This window comes from Phoenix dactylifera, chromosome 1 (genome assembly GCF_009389715.1).
Source record: "Phoenix dactylifera cultivar Barhee BC4 chromosome 1, palm_55x_up_171113_PBpolish2nd_filt_p, whole genome shotgun sequence".
In the NCBI taxonomy this organism is placed as follows: domain Eukaryota; kingdom Viridiplantae; phylum Streptophyta; class Magnoliopsida; order Arecales; family Arecaceae; genus Phoenix; species Phoenix dactylifera.
Genome location: NC_052392.1, coordinates 18,760,818 through 18,770,763, shown reverse-complemented (window position 1 = coordinate 18,770,763; position 9,946 = coordinate 18,760,818). Strand labels below are relative to the sequence as shown.

The 9,946-nt window shown below is 36.5% G+C and overlaps 1 protein-coding gene across 1 annotated transcript; it reads right to left on the bottom strand.

Annotated features, from left to right (window-relative positions):
- Positions 1 to 431: 431 nt before the first annotated feature.
- LOC103701480 (putative clathrin assembly protein At5g57200) lies at positions 432 to 9,288 on the bottom strand. Its single transcript, XM_008783543.4, has 15 exons — positions 9,058 to 9,288; positions 8,861 to 8,930; positions 8,497 to 8,594; positions 6,115 to 6,253; positions 5,896 to 6,023; positions 5,705 to 5,797; positions 5,514 to 5,564; positions 3,928 to 3,993; positions 3,765 to 3,830; positions 3,536 to 3,616; positions 3,127 to 3,207; positions 1,848 to 2,024; positions 1,687 to 1,762; positions 1,296 to 1,420; positions 432 to 1,082 (listed from the first exon to the last, which is right to left on the bottom strand). Exons 1-15 carry the CDS (start codon positions 9,145 to 9,147, stop codon positions 726 to 728), a joined length of 1,698 nt encoding a protein of 565 aa, XP_008781765.2. The 5' UTR covers positions 9,148 to 9,288; the 3' UTR covers positions 432 to 725.
- Between the last annotated feature and the right edge of the window lie 658 nt (positions 9,289 to 9,946).

Below are 9,946 nucleotides of genomic sequence, written 5' to 3'. Positions count from 1 at the left end.
ATTTTGTGTTGTAGGACAGCATCATCAAGTATCATCATGGTTTTGTCATAGAAATGAAAAACCATCAATAGAAGATGTCCCAATCACCACTCACTCTGCTCTACTAAAACTTGCACCACGGACTAGGAAACATGCGTCAGTCGGCTAATCTTGCGACCAATGTTAGTAGAAAACAGAGTGTGATGGTAACATGACATCCAACGTCAACAGATTTTGTTCATGGGTCGGTAGAACAGATATCTTTTGTCACACAACAAAAACGATCCTCAAAACAATAAAAACTCAAGTAATTGTTGCACACTTTTGGGATGAATTTATTGAAAGCCTCTTGCCAGGCTAGACGAGGAAGCGGATGAATGAGGTGAAATCCTGAATGGTCTTGCTATGTTAGAACAGAATGAATGATAATAAAACTGTCAGCCGCCGGCATATATCAAAGTGCACTATTATGTTTGCCAAAGTATCATGAATACAGCAAAATGGAGTCCTGGATCGGTAGACAATGATTTACCGATTACAAAGAATGAAAGAATACTTGGCCATGAGAAACCTCTATAACAGGCTCGACTATACAAGAAGCTCCACTCAATGCACCACAGGGTGACCCTTTAGAATAATATTATAAAAAATAGGGAAAAAAATACAATGCTTTTGAAGAGGAGGAGGGGGGGGGGGAGGGGGGGGTGTGGAAGGGGAAGGGGAAGGGGAAACAGGAAATGACCTTCTCAAATCAAATTTGAGTTTCGTTGTTGTGGAGCACCTTGAGGGAAGCTGCCAAATGGATCGCTGAAAGGATTTGCAGAGCCCATCTGGGAATAAGGATATTGAGGTTGAGAAGTGTGTGGAACCATCATCATATGCTGCTGCTGATGGTACTGCTGTTGTTGTTGTTGCTGCTGATAATAATACTGTTGTTGCTGCTGCGCCATTAAAGCCATCTGGACATTGGGCGGAGGTGCGATGCTGTTGGACATGGCAAACGGGTCCCTGGAGTTGAATGGATTGGCATCTGCCCCAATTTGTTGTCTCCTGGATGCATCTTCATACAGGCTATCAAGCAAGAGCTTGTCAAACCCACCAGCCTGTTCGCGCCAAACAATATAACTGAATCAGAATTGGGGATTCATGTCCCTGGAAACTTTACCAGCTTCGTAAACTAGACTAAATAAATGATCTCTATTTCCTATGGAACTGAATTCGCACAGAAATGATGAATTTGGTAAATCGTTATAGAAAAGTTTGAGTGAAATTTCAATAAATGGAATGAAGTATGATAAAGCGCAAGAATTGCAAACCAATTTGCTTTCAACCACATAGCTGGTGTTGCTGCTTGGAGTAGTGACCAGTGCTAACTCCCATCCTGAAGAATCAGTTCCACCACCAAGCAAGTCATGAGTTGCTGTGGGCTTTGAACCATCCCCTGCAAATAAACAAAACAATGTTAAATTATGCAGAAAAGAATAATAGATCTGCTCATCTACTAGTGAAAAGCAGAGAGGATCAAATATCTAAATTAAAAGATTTTTTGTGCTTGCGCATGAATTTCTTTGGTTGAGGCACGCCCTCATATTCAAGTATAACAAAACGGAAACAGATCTCCATTTGCACATAGTTAACACTAGGCACATCAATGACTGCAAAAATCGAGGCTTGATTTAAAGATCAGTAAAAATTGCAGAGAACTACCAGGCTCGATGATGGCTAGAGCCAATGCATTGCTTTGCTCAAGCTCAGCTGCGGCAGGATTAATTTCGTCCAAACCCTGCATGATGACAGGAGAGATGACTTTAAATCTTGAATCGTAGACCCATCGCAAAATAAAATATAAAAGGAGATAAGAAAACCACCAATAAATCTCCAGTAGTCGCAGGTTGAGTTTCAGGCTTAGGGGTAGTTTCTGGTGGTTCTTCGGCCTCTGAAGGAGGCTCTTTCTCCTCTTCCACAGGAGCTTTTTCACTCTCTGAAGGAGGAGGAGCTTCTTCTTCTTCTTGATTGTAAGTTAGTAAGTTTGTTTCTTGATATTCCTATTCAAAATTGGTGAAGATTAAGTTACAATTAATTTATACATGTTCCTGAAAAGCCTCTATCAGAAGAATGCCATTATGTAAGAAATACGCATATGTATATTCTTTTTACTTTATTTCCTACTGATAGTAACAGGAGAGAGACTAATTATGAATTGAAATGACATAATCCTTCCAGCAAGCTCATCAAGAAAGACAAAAAAAAAAAAAGTGTATGAGAGTTGCAAACTTCAAGGTTCATTATTACAATTAACCATATCAAGTGCACCTTAGTTTAACTGAGCCTTCTCTCAGAAGAAATAAGCAGAGGCGGGAAAAAAGAAAGACAATATGAATGCCAAAGAACTTAATAAACCAGAACAGATTGTTAATGACTGATATATGGGCCTTTCATGAAGCCATGACCAAACACCTTAAGAATGAGAAAATTTAAACAGTCCAGTCCAATAAGCGTAATAAATATGAAAATGAAATCTTATGTCAAGGTGCTCTCTTTATGCTGTAGCTCCATATTATTTTTTCAAAAAAAAAACACAAAGCACAACCACCACTAATAGGTGTATAAATTAATTTATATAATATAATATCCATAAAAAACCTGGTCTCCAAGGATTTCATTGGTGGGATCACATCCATCTATCAAATACTCAATTTCTTGATTCCGTCACACACACTACACGTCTAGTAAAACTATTAATAAACTCACTGACGCCAACAATTCAAAAATTAGGTTCACTGCAAAATCTATATCTAAAAACATTAATCAAGGAGATCACACAAAAGCCGTTGAATGGGAAAATCTAAGTATCTGAGTAGGCAAAAGAAATAGTATAAAGAAAGGACATGATCAAGCTATCTTCATCAATCCATGACCAAGAAGCAAGGAAGAATGAGAAGATTTTCACTTAAAACTTCTTTTTCCCTTTTAAGTTGAAAAATAAATACTTTGACATCTCAATCACCAGTAGCATTCTTAAACTCTAAATGCAAAACATGGAAAATATACTAAAGAATATCATCAAACTACTAGCAGCTCAAAACTGTAATACCAGTACAGAAATCTAAAATAAGTTTCATACGTTCCAAACTTGAATGTACTTACAAGTGCCTTGCTTGATTCAGAACCGACTCGAGGTGCTTCTCTAACGTATTCCTCCATTGTTGCTACAAATGAAGGAGGTGGCTGTGGAAAAGGTCAATCCGCAAAAGAAATCACCATAAGCAGCAAAATGGTGGATAAATAAAATAATCTACCCACCAATTGGCAAGTAGGTCTCCAGACCTGCCAACTGGCCTTCTAAATTTCACTGCAAGCTCCTCTCTCGTCTAAAGATGCCTTAATCGGAACATGGCACCAATTCAATGGTTGAAATCACATTTAGAACCAGTTCTAGAATACTTAACCGTAAAGAGTCTAGTTCAGCCTTATATAAACCCCATATAAGTGGGTTGGAGCTTGTTAATTAAGAAATGTATATAACCATACATGAAAAAAGGGAAGTAAGTAAAACCTGTCTGAGAGTTGGAAACTGAAAATTCCTGGCAAGATCCAAACACTTGCAAAACTCATAGAAATCAGAAAGATTTTCTGCCTGTGAAGAATCATAAGACAAAGCTCAATAAAAGATAATTTCTCTGCCAAGTAAAATCATCAATGAGATAATTTCAACTAAGACTTCTGTTTTGATGGCATTTCTCTGCCACAAATGCAATAAGATTTTTGAGAAGAAAAACTGATACCTGCTGCCCGGCTCTTTTATAGATATCTAGGGCTTTGATGGCATCATATTTTGACATCTCAAAGAACTGCATCAAATTAAGAGGTTGAATGGAGAAAGAAAGCTAGAGATTGGAGATCCCAGCACCAATAAAAAAGATATGTAACCAGTTAAAATGATAATACCATATCTACGAGATTGATGATCCCATCATTAATCGCACAGTAGATTTTGAAGCTCTCTTTCAAAACCTAAATAACAAAGATTGGAAAATGCCATAAGTTTCATTTTTATATCTGAGAAATAAAATGATTACTTTGTATAGTAAGTGCATCCTAGTCAATCCTGATTACTTCTTTTCATCCTTTTCTTTTTCACAGGGTATAATGTGGGAGTAGCTATTTTAAGAACCTGTAAAGTGAGGAAGAGTATAAAGAAAGGATAAAAAAGAACATGATTTGCCTGACATTCACATGAAATGGACAAACAAAAGTTTGACCAACCTCAGTTGATAGAGACAATGGTTGGCAAACGTTAGGCAAAATTAGTAACAGGGAAATCCTTGGACTATTTGGCAGACCAATGCTAAGAGAGAAGAAAGATCGAAACACTCTCTAAGCCTATATCAAGGAGAAAAGGCACTTTTTTCTTGATCTTTGAAAAATTACTCTTTTCCTTTCCTACCAAATAAACCAGAAAAGATATGGAAACAGCATCCTGGCACACATAGCCTCGTGATAATGAGAAAGAAAACAGAGATCAAAATGGAAATCTAACATATTAGAAAAAAAATCCTCTATAAAAGAAAATAAGGAAATATGGGCTAGGGTTGAGGTTTAGGTGATTGAAAAGCTTAATTAATGTCCCATGTACTTCCCATGTAAGGACCCAGGTTAGAATTTAGACCGCAATAGGGATGGGAAAAGATTAGAATAAGGTTTCTAAAACTCGCAAAAAATGTAACACAAGTTCAGGATTTTGAAATTTTCTGAAAGGAACTGAGTTTCAATTAAAAGTGAAGTGTAAAGGGATTGCAACTAACGGCTTTGCTATTTTAGAAGGTACTTTATGGTACAAATTTTAAAACTCCAGAAAATAAAATGGTTTCAAAGGGCTTAGTTTAAGAATTACAGAAGACAAATTAAAAAATAAAACAAAATGTTAATACGATATGAAGAAAAGAAATAACTGGCTTGGATCCTCACCATCCACAGCAGTCTACACATCTTTATTTGTTGTTGGAGTCATCACTTCAAAACACGGAGTCCGACACCATAAGAAAATAGGAAAAAAGAAATTCTGAGACCACTACTGAATACTTATTCAGATTTGTCATTCCTTTAAACGTGCATCTGAAGACTTCTGATATTAATCTTGCAACCATGCTACTAATAATACAAATATACAATTAAATCTTCCTAGCTAATTGTATTATCAAAGTTCGAATCCTCACACTTCCTACTTAAAACAAACTCTTGATCCTAAAAAAAACTAAAGGACACATAAATCACCAAAAAGTCATAAGACAACTTAGAAAGCCATGGTCTGGTTTTAAACTCATTCTGCAAAATAACATTAAAAATCAACTGAAAAGAGAATGATACTGAGTAATAGAATACCTAAACTACAGTTGGACTGCTAATACAATTAAAATTAGTAAAGATAATTCAATTTTTTTAAAAAAAACCTACTTCTAGATCATAGTGATGCATAATCTAATGCTTATCACAATCATTAGATTGCTTTAAAAAAAGATAAAAGGAATGCATACCAGAGCTAGTGCATACTGAATAAGGTAGTTTCCGCATGCTGCTCCTTCAGGCTACAATAAATGAAGATGGTAAATCAGGAAAAAGAGATAAATAGAATGAAGTGAAGAAGCAGGTATCAGATATACAACTAATTGACAATTCTTCAATTTTACTAATATTAAAATATAATGGTTATGCATGAAATCACCACCTGGCAGCTGACAAGGCGAAATAATAGCTTTTGCAAAGCCGGCAACTGCTCTAGCAAATCCACGCAACCTAAAGTCCTTGTTCTACTATGCCCCTGAAAATTTGCATTGAAAATGAAAACAGAAGAATAAAATTATAATGATTTTTATTACATCACATAAAATCAGGAAAAATACAAAACAGCCAAAGCACCTTGGGAGCCCCCTGAGGAGACCTCATCAGGCGCTCTGATTCAATATCATATTTTAAAACCCTAAAACACTCGAGCCGTTCCTCTAGGAAGAGCGCATAAGTTCGGACCCATGCAGAGCAATCCCAAGCTACAAGGGGAAAAAATGGCATGAACAAAACCAAAGTTTCTCTGGTAAATACAAACATATATATGTAGCAGACAGAGTCATAGAAATTAACCTAAAGGACTTGAATCATCCTTGAAGTTTGAGATTTGTAAAATATTTCCTCTATGAGAATAATTCAACATCTCCTCTCTGAATGTAGGATCACCCTCTCTCAATATCCTGTGAATAACTATTAATGCTTTCAATGCAACCTGTGGAATTTCATCAACATATAATTATTCATCTGGAAGAGAGATGGACACTGACACTATACTAACTTTGCTAAATCTGATAGTTGCTAAAACTTCATTACACATGATAATTATATGAAGCTCAAATTCAACTGATTTAAAGCTCTAGAATTAACTAAAGATTTAATTGGTGTAAGTTCATCCCATCTGCAATGGGAACAAGTCATGTTAAAGGATGATGGAGCACAGTGAAAGATCATTTACCCATTGAAATCAAAGAGTTAGCTTTGACCACCATGAAAGTTAAAAAGTATATCAAAAAATTATAATTCTTTATTAACTGTTAGTAATATAAACATCATATACCCCATATAAGAGTTCAGTAAAGAGCGGTTTAGAGAATAACATAATCTTTTCCTAAAACCTATATCTGTACCAAGATACTTGCAGACCCAAAAGTAATCCAACTTAGATGACAAGCCAAGAGCAACAACTATCATATTGATTATTGTCAACCTTGTATATGAATAGTTAACAATGGTCAAAAAAATATTAAAATACAAACCATCGTTAAGAAAGAAATGAAGCTGCATAGGACTTTGACAGGAATGAACAAATTCATCAATGCACAATTAAAATAATGTCAACTGTAATTCCTATTAAAAGCTATGCTAATGAAAAGGTCAAACTATGCTAATAATGCACTAACTACCACTACAGGTAAGTTCAATTGCTTGTCAGAAAAACTTAATTCTCTAGGAAAAATTTAGTTTTCCATTACTTTATTTCAACAAAAAATGACAATTTTGGAAAGCTTATTTATAGATCTCTAGAAAATATTTCCTTTTCCATAGAACATATTATCTTTTTCCTTTTCTTTTTCCATGTATTTCCTTGTAATCAAATATACCCCAAGGGAAACAGGTATGGAAAACGTTACATCAATGAGAAGCAGGAAATAAAGGTCCCATCAAGGAATCAGAGCAGCTTATCAGAATATGTGGGAGTGGGTACATTGCAGTGTTTTTCAATAATTACAAGTCTGTGTTTGAAGGTTTTTAATATCAAAATCACAACTTCATCCTTTCTGGTTGTCAAAAAGAGAAGGTTCAGAAATGAAAAATGGAAAACATGCAGAAGTTTTCATCAAAAAAAAAAAAAAAAAAACATATATAAGTTTCCAGGAGAGAAAAATCTGAACTTGGTAAACTTTTCTCAAAGTGCAAAATTCCTAACTTCATGGTTTTAAGGCTTCTATGAAATTTAGTTCCACAATTTCCTCATATTATCAAATCATAACTTGCAACATTAAAGCATGTAAAAGTCACAGAATTTTATAATTTTTTGATGCATCAGGTGCATCCTAAATATTTGCACGCATTTCCTGTAATTCCATGAGTTTTTTCTTTGTTACTCCAGTCATTTCACAGTGTGTTTCTTGTCCATTCCTCCTGGAGAAACTGAATTATATCTAGTTCCTAGTCATTTTTCCAGAAAACACTGGGCCGAATGGAACACGTGTTTCCTGGCAACTGTGATCCAAATCGAGGAGTTTATTCATTCCAAGACTTATATTAAACTGTCACAACACTCCTACCCCAAACACTCCCCTCAACAAATTCAAGGTCTAAATATTTATGAAGTCTATTTCTATCAATCACGTAGCATGATTAAAATACTATGTAAAAGAAAATTTTCAATAATAAGAAACAATTGTGCACCAAAAGCATAGTTTCAAACAAGTAAAACTTAGCAGGCACCTTATCTTTTATATTTGTTTTTGTTCTGTAAACCACCTTAACATAATGCCTGTACTCTACCTATTTTGCACATTTAATATCGGTATTCTTTCTTCCAAAGAGAAAGCATAAAGATTTGAAAAATAAATTGCCTTGTATTTGTCGAAGAAGATTTTAAAAAGATTATTCTTGCAAGCAGTTTTGCAGAAAAATAGGAAGACCAAGACGAGTTTTCACTTAAACTGAACCTTGTCATGCCAGACACCATCTCCCTCCCCATTTTGTTATGCTAACCATCAGCCACAAACACGAATGACCTTCTTTTACAAGCAAGTAACACATTTTCAGATGATCAGATCTATAGCCTACAGAATTGGGGAAAAAAAGCTAGTTAATCAACTGGCTATGGGTATATAGTTACAGCACATCCCCAATAACAAAATAAAATATCACTAACAATATGTTGCAGCGATATACATATTAAATTAAAACGATTCTTTCTTTTTCGAAGAAGAATAAAAATACCGTCCAGTTGCGTGTCTTGGATAGCCTTCTCGCAAGGGCATATATGCAATAAGCTATATCACCCCGCGGGCGAACTGCCGATGTAGCAGCAAATATTTCTGGAGAAAAAAATAAAAAAAAATAAAACCATTAAATATAGATATCTACCTAATTACCAAAAAAGCTGAAACTTGAAATCATACTCCGATTTACAGAAGAACTCGGATAACAAATATTCAAAAATTTCAAGATTAATTTATCAATCACAACAAATTAATAATCTACCAACCAAATTTCACCATCATGGACCAAAAAATGACAAATTCCAATTGGTAAATAAAGAAAATAAACCAGCAATCGACAATCCGGCACCAAATCAACTCACTTCTAACATGCCGTTCCTTCGGGGGGCACTCGACATGGTTCGTCGCCTTCACGATCGCAATGTCCAGATCCTTCCATCAAATCAATCAAGAAAACACGAGCAAGAACAGATCAGACGCCAGAAACCGATCAAATTCAAAGAACTAGAGAAAAGAAGAAGAAGAAGAAGAAGAGATCGAAAGGGGGAATGCGACGAACCTTGAATTCGCTGTTGACCTTGGCAAGGCCGACCTTGGTGGAGTCCTTGATGGCTCCGTAGGCCTTCCGCCAGGTCTGGAGAGTGCCCATCCCCCCGCCCGTCGAAACCAAAATCCAAACCCTAGCCCTACCTTCCTGCCCTCTGAGACCGCCACTGAAGGAGGAGGACGAGGACGAGAGGAGAGAGAAAAAGCCCCATCCGGTCTCTCCGGCGATGGTAACCGCGAGTTTTATTCTAACGACCACCTCCTCTCCAAGCCTTCCCTCGCCCTCCTCATATTGCGCAGAGGTTAAAACAAGAAAGTTGATAAAAGTACTCCTTTTTTCGAATACACGCACTTTAAACTGTCTCCTAGCAAAATAGGGTGAAAGGAGAGTTCTTGTCATAAAATGGCGTGTATCTAAGAATTCTCGACCTCGTTGTAGTGTCCTAGAGGAATAAGTTTAAACAAGAGTATTTCGCGGGAGGGATCATTAATAATGTGATGTGGTAGGTTCATCATGACCGTTGGATCACCATACATGTGATCGACTGTTTGTGTGGGGAAAACTCCAGAACCCGACTCCGGAACCCAAAGAGATCTATTGCCACCCATCATGGGGCAGCGGCCGATTCATGTACCGCATTTATTCGGCGTATACGTTTGTGCCGGGAAAACGAGCCTAATGACATGGCATCATCCTGTTGGTTCAACTTAAAGCTGATGTGGCACTCCCTCGAACTAAATTGACTTCATTCAGGTCGTGAAGGCGGATGAATAGATAAAAAGACCTTCGTGATAAAGCCTCACATGAAAGTTTTAGTTGGACCACATCCACCGATGAGTTGGTGGACCAGTCCAACCACGAAGCAACCTACACAAATGCGCTGGTATTGTGCTTATTTCCT